The sequence below is a fragment of the Pelophylax lessonae genome (assembly GCF_965119305.1).
Source record: "Pelophylax lessonae genome assembly, chromosome: 12".
Classification (NCBI taxonomy): domain Eukaryota; kingdom Metazoa; phylum Chordata; class Amphibia; order Anura; family Ranidae; genus Pelophylax; species Pelophylax lessonae.
Window position 1 is genome coordinate 54,510,394 of NC_138779.1, and position 13,374 is coordinate 54,523,767.

The following is a 13,374-nucleotide window of genomic DNA, read 5'->3' on the forward strand; positions in this document are numbered from 1 at the left end:
AAGGAACACAGTCCTTTTCAATAATATAGGATAGTGATATCACTGAGGTAAAGGAACACAGTCCTTTTCAATAATATAGGATAGTGATATCACTGAGGTAAAGGAACACAGTCCTTTTCAATAATATAGGATAGTGATATCACTGAGGTAAAGAAACACAGTCCTTTTCTATAATATAGGATAGTGATATCACTGAGGTAAAGGAACACAGTCCTTTTCTATAATATAGGATAGTGATATCACTGAGGTAAAGAAACACAGTCCTTTTCTATAATATAGGATAGTGATATCACCGAGGTAAAGGAACACAGTCCTTTTCTATAATATAGGATAGTGATATCACCGAGGTAAAGGAACACAGTCCTTTTCAATAATATAGGATAGTGATATCACTGAGGTAAAGGAACACAGTCCTTTCCAATAATATAGGATAGTGATATCACTGAGGTAAAGGAACACAGTCCTTTTCTATAATATAGGATAGTGATATCACTGAGGTAAAGGAACACAGTCCTTTTGTATTCTGAACCAATGCCCATGAGGGATTGGCCTAACCATAAACTAGTAGGAGTGATATCACTTAAGTACGGGAAGGAGGCCATTTTGTTTTCTGAAGCAATGTTGATGAGGAATGAACCAATCGATAAACTAGGTAATGTGATATCACTGATGTACAGAAGGGTGGTTCTTTTCTTTTCTGAACCAATGTTTGCAAGGAATTGGCTTATTAATATACTCAAAGCAGTAATATAACTGAGGTAGGGGAGGGCAGCCATACATTATACTGAACCAAAGTTCATGGGGTATTGGCCTTTTAACCAGGAGCTGTGACATCACTGAGGTACAGGAAGGCGGTCATACTGTATAATGAATTAGTGTTCATGAGGAGCAGTGACATCACTGAGGTATAGGAGGGTGACCATATTGTATCCTGAAATAGTGTTTATAAGGAGCAGTATTATCACGGAGGAACAGGAGGGTGGCTGTTTTGTAGCCTGAATAATTGTTTATGAGGTATTGGGCAATCAATTAATTAGGAGCAGGGACTGGGGTACAATTTTGTTTAGGAAACCTCAAAAATCTTCAGGCAAATAGCATCTTGTATCCTGAACCCCCAGCCATTCATACAGCCTATCCTCTTAGGAGCTAGCAACATCACTGAGGTGCTCGGAAGACTGATTCAACTGACCAGACAGACTATATTATCATTCATCAAATCTCTGGCTATAGTGGCTCATTCAATATTCCATGTAAAACAGTCAGAAGTCAGGGAGATGTCCATGTTAATGACTAGATAAACAATGTGTGGTATTACGCTGAACGCCCGGCATCACTGCTAATAACCGTTAATGGTGTTGGTTTAACAAACGGCCCATGAACAAAGACGATCCTTTCATCGGCGTTTCCTTTGCTACTTTATAATATGGTCTTTGGAGAGCAATAATTAATTAAGTACTTTCCCAAACATGACTGCAGCTACAAAGGAAACACTCGGTACGGCTTGATTTTTAACTCCATGTCTGCTTTTAAGTAGGAAATGGGAAAATATACGAGATAATTAGGAGGTCGACTCAGAATTGGCTTGTAGAATTAACAGCCAACTCTCAGGGCAGGGCACCATATGAATATGCATTGGGTGTTATTTGTAATGTGTTAATGTTTCCTGATTATCAAAGCACCGGCCTCCGCCTCCCAAAGAGGAAATTGTGTGCAGTGCTACATAGTGACTTAAAGCTCAACTCTGGGCACCAATATTTGAAAAGTTTGGAAGTATTATGATCTGTTTTCTATCTGAAATTTTTTTTCTTAGCTTCTGACAACGTACAAAAACAAAAATTGACCTGACAGCTTGTACTGTATTTATGGTCCCTGGTCAATCCCAAACCTGCATCCAATGCTAGTGTCATGGCTCCTCCTCAGTACATTCTATCAAGTCGCATAATGCATGTCATCACGGGCTGTTTATGTGAACAGACAAATGTAAAAAATTAAAAATAGCACCAGTACACCATTTGTAGAAAAACAAAAACAAGGCATTTATTCACTACACGACATGTGCGACATTTCACTGAGGACCCTTTCCTTAGATGGCAGTAACACTGCCTAAAGAAGGGGTCCTCAGTAGCCCTGAAATGTTGAATGCATCATGCATGCGGTGGCAAATAAATGCGTTATCTCTGATTTGCTACAAATGATGTACTGGTGATATTTTTTATTTTGAATAAGCTTATTACAGTGGCATCTGTTACCATAGTACTCGTCCCTATTGAAGGTGTATAACACCATTCATCAGGTCACCATAGCACCTGCCTGTGTTGAAGGTCTATGACGCCATCTGTCTGGTCACTATAGAACCTGCCTCTATTGAACATCTATGGCACTCATCCATCAGGTCACCATAGCACTCACCTCTTCTGAAAGCCTATGGCACCATCTATCAAGCCACCACAGCACCCATCTCTACTGAAGGTCTATGGTATCATCTGTCAAATCATCATAGCACCAATCTCTATAGAAGGTCAATGGAACCATCCATCAGGATTACCAGAGCACCTACCTCCATGATGCCATACATCAGGTCACCAACGCACCCACATCTACTGAAGGTCTTTGGTGCCATCTGTCAAATCATCATAGCACCCATCTCTATTGAAGGTCAATGGAACCATCCATCAGCATTACCATAGCACCTATCTCCATGATGCCATACATCAGGTCACCACAGCACCCACATCTACTGAGGGTCTTTGGTGCCATCTGTAAAGCCACTGTAGCGCTTGTCTTTATTGAAGGTCTATGGCACCATCCATCAGGTCAGCATAGCACCCACCTCTATTGAAGGTCTATTGTGCCATCTGTCAGGTCTTTGTAGTACATCTCCACTGAAGGTTTAAAGTGCCTTCTGTTGGGTCATCATAGCACCTATCCATATTGAAGGTCTATGAAACCATCCATCGGGTCACCGTAGCGCCCGCCTCTTTTTTGGCCTATGGTGCCATCTATCAAGTCCCCATAGCATCCGCCTCTATTACAGGTCTTTGGCACCATTTGTCAGGTCACTGTAGCAGCCAAACCTACCGAAAGGTTCATGGCATCATGCATCAAGTCACCATATTGAAGGTTTGTGACTAAAAAGAGTGCACTGGTTACTATTGTGTTTTCGGAAAATATATACACTCACACATAGAAAATATAAATGTGCACAGCAGACCCTATATCATATTTCACCTGTTCTGTGACAGACAGAATGACCCATTAGTGCCCAAAAGCACATCCAGCCAAAGCATTGAGATATAGTGAATTATCGTTTCCCCCAAGCTCTTCAATTTAGTAAATAGCAAACTTTCTACTGCTAGTGAAAAGAAAAGAAAAAGAGCTTTCTGGAGGCTAAAAATGCCGTCCTGGCTGTAGACTGTGTAATTTTCACCTGTGGCTCTATCTTCTTCTATTGCGCACACGGCCTCATTCGTTGGCTGTGTCTGCCTGGCGGTTACAATTGCAGTGTAATCAGTGTGGCGCCGACGTAGAAGCGGATCAATAGATGTGGTCGAGTCTATAGCTCGGAGCTCATCCTGACACTGAATGATCGCTCAGAATAATAGGTTTATTGAGTGGACGGAAGCCGAGGACAGCGACAATTGCACAGTCAACACAAAACAGAAATATTTTCTTTTGCAGACATACATTTTAAATGAACTTCAAAAACATTCATTGGACAAGAGAAGGCGTGTGTGTGTGTCAGGAGTGGAGATTCGATAGTTTGCCCAGGAGGGAGATGTTATATGACACGTGTACTGCTCATGCTATAGATGTAATGGGGAGGATGGCATTGTAGAACATGGGGCTTTGTAGATTCATTGTGGTGAGTTAGAGGTCCAGTAATTCTGATCTGAAGAACTGTCGATCTTTCTCTTTCCAAATGTTATCTTTTTTCAGTGTGAGACTGACATCTACACATATAGGGGACGAGGTGTTAGCGAATAGGCTAGGGTCAGAATATAGGGAGTGCTGTGCTGGGTTACATTTCAGGGTTAAAGGCTGTTCTGAAATTGGTTATTCTGATTCACTGCACACTGTGAGCTCTTCACAATGTGCATTAGCTACAGCAGGGCAGATAGAGCCTGCCTCATTTCCTGGCTGCAGGACGTTCAGCATAATTTTTTTCTCCTTTTTTTCTCCTCAACCTGACTATCCCTGGCCTGCCTCTTTCATTCATTGGATTTCAGTTCTTTCAATTATGGAGGCTCAGCGTCCCATGTAGATGGTATCTAGGGGTGATCTGCATGCAAAATGCCCATTCTTCCAGACTGGCATCCACCCATAAAGAAATTCTGACATTTTCATAACCCCTCCAAAGTCTACAGCTTGCATCAGGACTGAGGACTCGTGAGAGGAGTTCTGAAGCAGGGTACTATGATGTTTTCAGGAAGCGATGTACAGCATCCTACTGGCCCCTCCAACCTGACATTATCTGCTTGCATTGCATACAGAAGCACTAAACCCATTGATGACATCTCTGGGTCTAAAATGCATGTTGATGAAGGGGGAGAGGAAGGTGCTCAAGCTCTGTGCTCCCTCCCACAGTCAGTGTTGCCATTGAATGTCCCCTCCTTCTTCACCTCCCGCTCTCTGCGCTACTCCTGGCGCCTCCCTCTGAGTTCACAGGAGCCAGAACTAGGAGGCAACAGGTATCAATGCGCACTGACAGCCATTGAGAACAACATTGGGCGATATACATCCGACACAATGTTGATTTGCGGCAGGAACTCTGAGGACCACCATAATTTTCTTGTGGTCCACAGACCACTGGTTTGCAGCAAGATTGTCAGCCAGGACCTCTCTCCTGATTTGGACTACAAACACCTCCCTCTCACATCCACTCATCTTCTCTAGTTCAGTGTTGTGTAGCTCACAGACAACAGCTGGGAAAGCTGATAACCTTGTGTAAGGCTTCAGTTCAATACGCAGGAAGTTACAAAGATACCGGATGTCTGACAGGATCAACAGGTATTTTCTGTACCTTCAAAAAAATGCTTTAGAAAACAAATGTAGCAAGCACATCTAAGGATTGGTGAGTTGCAATATATGAAATCTTCTTCTTAGGTTTAGATACACTTTAAGTATGATGGTCGGATGAAGGTTAGGGGGTCAGGAAGGAGTGCAGCAGGACACTCCTTTCCTTGTTTCCTGCACTGAAGCCCTTACACTGCAATCTACTTGGTGCCCGTCTCTCAACACCAAAAACCAGCATACTATTTTAGCCAGAATTAGTAAGCTTTCCGCAGTGTTTCTGCATGGGTCAGCAGTCAATGGTCACATGACTCCGTGGTACAACACTGCCTCTGCGAACTACAAAGCACAGATCTTGGAACCACCAGACTCACTGGTTGTATGTCACCGGTTCAGATTGAAGGCCACAAATAATATGGATGCCATCAACCAAAGAGCTTTAGATAGAAGGTCAGCTAGTTGTCAAAGAGGAATGTCAAGAAACTATTTTGAGGCACATGGCATGTAGACATGTACTTTTAGTTCGTTTTAGTGTTAAATTTCCATGTTTGACCAAAGTGTCCCTTTAACGAACCCATCATAAGTATAGCAGCTTCGGTGAACACCAAGGACTGACCAGGTCAGCTCACGCTCCGGTGAGGTCAATGGCTTCTAATAAATTGATTTGTCACATTCTCATTAGGTTCGACCCAGATAAACAATATGGCAACTACATGAAAACATTCCTTCTGGTCTCGTCAATGAAAACAGCTCCATTCTACCCACCCACTGGCTCGTCACTGTCAACACTTTTGCAATAATAGAAATGCAAATCTGTCTTGGAGCACAAAGCCATCTTTAAACTAAACATTCAAGTCTGGAAAACCATATGAGCCCCACGTCCCACTCTTCATCTTCATCTGTGCAGAGTGCAAACACCACCAAACATTCTGCTGTGTATCCGAACCCACATTATTTTTAGTTTTCTGTGGGTTGACGTACACGTGTGCGATGGAGACACCTGCTTCAATGTAAGGTTGTCATGACAGCCAAAACTTTCTTGATGTATATGTCATTTAGAAGCAATTGAAAGGGATAAACATTTGGAATTGGTTTACACTGTGGAACATTTTCAGGCCAATAAATCAAGGCCCAGCTATTTTGTAGGGGCAAAGAGATAACTTGCACTGGTCTCTCTGCAGAGGTCTGACATGCCCCGGCCCCTTAAGGGATGAGCAAGAGCTCTCCATCCAACAAAGCTTATGGACCCTTCTAAATGGAGAGCTCTAGCTCTCACTCAGCAGAGGGCATCAGACCTCTGTAGAGAGGCCAATGCTCCCACACATTGACCAAAGAGTCTTCTCTGCAGCATGCAGGGAACCGACATTTAAACATAGGCTGTGGCTGTTTCTAAAATAAATTTCATTGTAAGACATGGAGCATCTTTTGATGTACCTGGACTGTATTAAGCTTATTTAAAAAGAAAGTTAAAGCTCAACTCCGGGAAATATGATCACTTACAGTGGGGTTTGTCTGCACTGCAAGGGTTAATGGATCATTTAGATCTAGGGGACGCAAAATTAAGATCTACTTAGCTAATCCTCTGTGCTGCTTGACTGGTCCCCGCAGCATCTCCTTCCTTACGCTCGAGCAGTTAAAGGTGCTGATATCAACATGCACTGGACTTAATGACGAAAAGGAACAGTCCACCGACAGAATGTGGGAGATGCCGTCTACCAGGAGAGCGGAGGATCAGGAAAGTTAAAGTGCTTCTCCTCTCCTCTAGACCAGGGGTCTCCAAACTTTCTAAACAAAGGGCCAGCTTACTGTCCTTCAGACATCAGGGGGCTCCGATGTTGGTATCAGTAGGAGAAATAGCATCCCATTGTTGGTGTCAGTGGGAGCAAAATTACCCAATCATTGGTAGTGGGAGGAATAGTGCCCAATCGGTGGTGTCAGTGGAAGGAAAAGTACCCCATCATTAGTGTCAGTAGGAAGAATATTACCCCATCATTGGTGTCAGTAGGAAGAGTAGTGCCCCATAGTTGGTGTCTGTTGGAGGAATGGTGTTTTGTATCTGTGAGAGAAACAGTGCCCCAAGGACCAGATAAAGGCAGGCAAAGGCCCACATCTGGCCCCCAAGCCACAGTTTGGACACCACTGCCCTAGAATAAACAAGCACTTAATCTTTGCACCCCACTGCAAGGAATAATTTACAAACTTAACAGAATTGGGTTTAAACACAACACTTCTAATACACATAATATTTCAGTATCCTCTTACCATCTTCCACTTCCAGGAGGGCTTTTGCAAGGATGCTCCCAGCTACGCTGATGGCCTGACACATGTAGTATCCAGAGTCCCCAGTCTGGACATCAATGATGGTTAATTCACCACTGGGTGACACTGAGAATCGGCCCACAGTCTGTGGCGGCTGGCTGGGGAAGAGCAATATCTAAAAACAAAATATAAAAAAATGCTCACTGGCTGCAGTAGAGTCGCTGCTGGCTGATACAAATTTTTCGCCATATTTTAGTAAAGATACATGGGCCAGTCAGGTCTATAGATTATGGGTCTATGCAGCATATATTAAAACAAGATTTTTTTTTATTTATTGAAAGAATCTGTTACAGTCTATAAATACACATAGAACATGATTTAAAACACATTAGTGAAATTCATTTTCAATACATAGCTCACACAGCTTGAAGGAGGGTTAAAACTATACATTTGCTTTACCAGTGCCCATGTTTAGGCAAATCGGGCCTGTAGGGACCCTATGTTATGTAGGAGTATCCCCAGCTATATTTTGTTTATTTGCAGCTAGGCTGTAGCCAGAGCTTTATTTAGATTTTCTGTGTATTGTTGGGTTTCTCCTAAGCTCAGCCATTGATTATTCCTGCCTGCTGCCATTGAGTTGTCTTCAGTAGTTAGTGTGTGAAGTGTACTGTAAACAATGTATTAATTTATGAATATTTGTCTGCCTTGGCCAGTCATGGAGGGTTTTATTCAAATGATGAGAGCCAAATATATGAGAGATAAATATTTGGAATAACCTTCTAAAAGGGTCCTTCACTCCCTGGCTTTTTGCCTGAAGAAGAGGATGCCACTGCAGAAAAGGGTCATGAGACAAGACTCAAAGAAGTCTAAGCTGGCCTGGGTTAGGGCCTGGAGAATTAGAAAGATAGCTACCAGCTGGAGCATCTTCAGATAAGTGGGCAATGTGGAATGATGTCCAGGAGAGCACAGGGGAGGCTGCAGCCAGATGGCCAAGGCACAGAGACCTCATTATTCAGCCCTGGGACTACTAAACTACAGTCAGAGGACCACTTACTATTGGTAGGCTGCTTGAATCTAGGGCCACCCAATAGAGGTATTTAGAAATTCTAATAATATCAGGAGGCTGCCAATGAAGAATGGGCCACCATCAAAGGTGAAAGGCTGCTACTGTATAATCTAGAGCAGGGATTCCCAAACTATGGCCCTCCAGTTGTTCAGGAACTACAATTCCCATCATGCCTAGTCATGTATGTGAATGTCAGAGTTTTACAAAGCCTTATGGGATGTGTAGTTTTGCACCAGCTGGAGGGCCGTAGTTTGGGAATCCCTGATCTAGAGCATCCAACAGCTACTCTAAAAAGGACCATCATCCACTTTTGTAGCAGACATATGTATTCTTGGAATATTTTTGACCTTTTTTGATCATCCTGTACCACCAACTCTCTCCCTCTCTCTAAGTTCAATGAGAAAATAAACTACAAAAAGACCAAAGTGACTGGAAACCATTTTTACAGAGTTTTGGTGTTGTAGAGTACAATTACATAATGAGTTACAATTAGGAAGGGTAGGAGAGACCATTAAATACCAGCAGCTCTTTCGGGGGAGCAGGTCTATTCTGGAACTCAAGTCAAGTGGACCAGAGAGATGGACTTGGTCTCCACAGCCATTGTTTCAAAATTGTGCTCTTTCAAAAGAATGTCCACTAAATCCCGATTGCCACCACTGAAGCAGATCTGATCATGGGTTGTATGAACACCAGGAGTCATTATGCGTAGTGTGGAGCAAACATGAACCAATTTTAGCGCGTTCACACAGAACAAAAGACCTCAGCGCCCCACCTCACAGCCAGCTCTGTTTGCTGACACAGAAAATAAAGCCGTGTTCATTACAGCAGCAGCCTTGACACATCGGCCCCTGAGCTACAAATTTATGATACGGCCAGGTCAGGCCATGCTTTGTGTTTTATTCCTGAATACACAACCTGCCATTTACTTAACACAGTGGCTGTAATTTGGCCTGTTTACTTAAGAATATCAGATAATAAAAGGTGCATTCCTGGCCGACCTCAAAGGGCCCCAATTCTGCTTTATAGGACTCTCTCTCTGTTTATTTATTCTGCTAAAAGACCCAGTAATGGGAGACTCTATTATTTTTATTAAGAGCCATGGACAGAAGGTGGAGGAGGGGTACATACCGCCTATCAGCAAAATCTTAAATCTAATTACCAAACATTATTAAACTGTATGTCTGGGAAAAAAAAAAAATTTTCGGACCTTCTTACTATATATGCACGTCTCCATTTTTTATCCTGTACAAAAGGCTGCAAGGACAGAAAAAGATGTGTAAATCTGCCAGAAATTCCGTAAGCTCCTAACTTGAAGCGAGCTGACAACACTGCCCCTGCTAAAAGTCCAGAGCTAAACCTCTTCTTTGGAAAGAATAAGTAAAGTTGAAATCCTTTATTGGTTTCCATCTGTCTCCTATTGGGGAGATTTGCCTTAACTTCCTGTCCTGGGGAGACAACAGCAAGTGAGAAGTAAGGGACCTCCCCTCTCAGATGAATCTATAGGAAGATTGTCCCTCATTTCCGGTTGTGGGTGCAACTCAAACATTGGTTTCCTTCTCACTTTCAGTCCAAATGATAAAAAAGTCCAACCAACGTGTTTCTGGACCAACACACTCCCTCATCAGGGTATGGAATCGTTATAAGGGTTCATAAATTATATTAAATCCTCAGCTTCTTAGGACTTTCAGCATCTGATTTAATGACTTACTGAGTATGCAGCTTCTTCATATTTTAATCCTTGCCTATCTTCCCATTTAAGCTGGAGCCATGACCAGTGCCCCAGGTCTCCCGTTTCATGGTGGCTCCTTTCTATTGCAGCATCCTGTGGAGTTGTGTCCCCATACACTGTGTGCATCAATAGAAGAACACAGCCCCATAGCCTAGAATAGCAAGGCACTCCCCTGCTCCTCCCTCTCCCCCCTAAGGTAACAGACTTTGCACATGCGCAGTAGCCAATAGGGATCGACCAACTATCGGCAAAGTCGATATATCGAGGTCCGATATGCACTTTCCCTGATATATCGGAATTGGCCTTTTGATTTACTGATATTGCCGATATTTTGGGAAAGTGCTGTACCGGAGTGATGCCTGCAGCTAGAGGCATCACCCCGGTATCGGTGTCCATAGCCAACGGTCAGCTGTCTTGAGAAGCCGTTCGGCTGTCATTTCAAGGAGCGGGAGGGGACGCCCCCCCTCCCGCCGCCTTCCACCGGGAGACCCGAGCATCCTACCTTCACCGCCGCCGTCTGACCGGGTCTCTATCTGCACTGCCGCCGTCTGACTGAGTCTCCATTTCTTTGAATTTGGCGCCGCCGAGTACCCGGAAGTGATGTCACTTCTGGGTACTGGCGGCACCGAATTCAAAATCTTGCAGCAATCAACAGCCAAACTTGGCGTTTTGAATGCTTTAAGTGCAAAGGAGGGGCTTGAGGTATTTTAGACCCTCAGATCCCTCTACCACAGTACCTGTAGACATTAAAAAAAAATATATTTTTTTTTAATGTCCGAAAATATCAGCAGATATCGGCCGATACCAATATCCGATGACCAAAATATCAGTATCGGCGGTAAAAAAAAACAATATCTGTCAATCACTAGTAGGCAACCAGCTGTGAGACTGCAAGGCTTCACTGCCAGTTTCCTTACCCAAAATGGTGGCAGCAACACCCGAGAGACGATTGAAAAATCGGCTCATGGTGAAGACACCGCTGGATTCGTGGACAGGTAAGTATCCTAATATTAAAAGTCAGCAGCTACAGTATTTCTAGCTGCTGACTTTTAATTATTTCTAAAGGAGCCTGGAGCTCCTCTTTAATACGTTGGCCAAAAACAGAGGAGAATTTAGATTAGGTTTACTGGGTTACTAAACAAATCTGTATTGGATTTGGCTTGCTGACTTGTAGAATATTAGGTAAAATAAGAGGCTTGATATTATTAGTTTTGGCTTTAGATACATTTTAATGGACTGTTGACTAGGTAGCATGGAATTTTCCTCTGGATCAAACATTAAATAAAATTTAACAGCATGCTGGAAAATGTCCAGAGTCAACTGTTTGCTTTCTGTCGCCAACTGTAATTTGCAGTTCTCTGATTTCTATCGTCAGGCCATGGACACTATTATCACCCGCTGGTTAAAGTTTCATCTGGAAGGTAAACTCGGCTCTGAGCCCATCCCCTCCTCTAGTAGAGATGGCGAAGTGGGTCACATTTCCTCTGTAAACACTTCAATCCAACCACTTCTTGGGTGGTTAATCTCTGACCTGACCCAAACACAACCTCCCAGTCCTGATGAGAGCCAACAAAATATACGATGCTGTCAGCGGCCTACACACAGTGCTGAGACAAAACTACATTCCACAACGGCCACTGGCCAGGAATTAATTAAATGAGTTTTGCATAAAATACATAAAATGACAGACGGCTGCAGAATTAGAGGAACCTTTCCCCATTTTTTTTTCTCTACTGCCCCCACCCCTTACACATTAACAAAAAAAAAAAAATCTGTATTTAAAATAAAAACTTTTTTACATATTTTTTTTCTTAAATCCTGGCCCAGGCTAGGATGACCCCACAGCCTGTCCCACATGGGCAGACATGTAACGGAGCCTCTGCTAGTTCTCTGTGCACGTGTGACTCCTCGCAAACCGCCTCCTGGGATGTGTGATGTAGCCATCCCAGGAAATGTTTGCAAGAGGTCACACATGAGCACGCCCGTAGACCAAGCACTGACTCGCAGTGCGTTTGCACATGCGCCTAGATCCCAAAGATGGCGATGCTGGAGAGGGGGGTGGGGGGGGGCACAAGGGAGACTTTTTCTTTGGGCAAAATAACTCTGGGCTCCATGGTCTAGTAAGAAGGTTTCTTTTTTTTGATTTTAAGTGTACAGGATTTTTTATTTCTTTTGCGGGGGGTGGGGGGCCTAGTACGCATGTTTTTTTTTTTTTTTTTTATTGTAATAAGTGTTCAGGTTTTTTTTTTTTTTTTTGTTTGATTGTAAGTGTGCAGGATTTTTTTTTTTTTTTTGGGGGGGGGGGGTGGCCTTAGGCAAACTGAAGTTCCTTTTTTAGGAACTCATTCACACTACATCATGCGGCTGTATTGTTTGCACAATGTGTGTAAACAGGTGCTGCAAAGTGTATTAAGCACACTGCTGCGCTTGCTTTTTTACATTTCGCAGCACTGCTCAGAAATGCAACCTGTCCTATGCTTTTTTTCAGCCAACCCAATGCAGCACATTAAAGTGAAGTGAAGCTAAGGGAAATTGCCTTTGCGCTCAATTTAGAACTGTGTTGGTGTAAAAGAGCTCTAAAGTGAATGTAAACTCCAATAACAATGTCTGTTAGTTACTCCCTTTTGGTTTGTTAAATTTGGAATTGAAAGAGTTCTGTTATATCTGTTTGACCAAAGCAAAAATATATATATCTTAGATTGTAAGCTCTTCCTACTGTATTAAAGTGTATTGTATTTGTACTGTCTAACCTCAAGTTGTAGAGCGCTGTGTGTAAACTGTCGGCACTATATAAATCCTATATAATAATAATATTAAATATATATAATGTTGATCCTGCCAGAAACAACTAATTCAAATTTTGTATCCATCTGTCTTAAAAGATTAGAGCCAGTTTAGTGTAAACTGATTTCTGATTGGCTACCATGGAGTTCGTCATCACTATGACATCACACATACCTGACTCCCTTCTTTCTGCCAGAACACAGCAGGAGGTGGATTCCCTTTGGTCTCACACTGGAAGGTCACGGTGCGGCCCTGGACGACAATCTGGTCTCGAGGACGGGTCACCAGCTGGGGCGGAACTGGAATGAAATAAGCATTAGAATAGATAATTCAGACTAAACAAGAAATTAAAGCAAGTCTTCACTGCCTCTGAGAGCCACAAACCAAAAACGCCATTTAATAAATTTTTCATATTTAAAGCAAACTGATGCATCCATGTCTTCATGTTTTAGTTTGTTGAGAAATCTCTTTGAAAAACAACCCCCTAAAATTTCTGGCCGTGGCCATCTTGAGTAAGGGCAAATGA

At 42.8% G+C, this 13,374-nt stretch overlaps 1 protein-coding gene across 3 annotated transcripts in view; it reads right to left on the reverse strand.

Moving 5' to 3' along the window:
* The window catches only part of ROBO3 (roundabout guidance receptor 3), a 464,292-nt gene that overhangs the window by 50,571 nt on the left and 400,347 nt on the right, over positions 1-13,374 (reverse strand). For all 3 annotated transcript variants that reach the window (XM_082273528.1, XM_082273527.1, XM_082273529.1), the window contains exons 7-8: positions 13,023-13,147; positions 7,273-7,444 (exon numbers count right to left, since the gene is read on the reverse strand). In XM_082273528.1, coding sequence (XP_082129654.1) covers positions 7,273-7,444; positions 13,023-13,147 — 297 coding nt within the window. The remainder of the gene's footprint in view (positions 1-7,272; positions 7,445-13,022; positions 13,148-13,374) is intronic.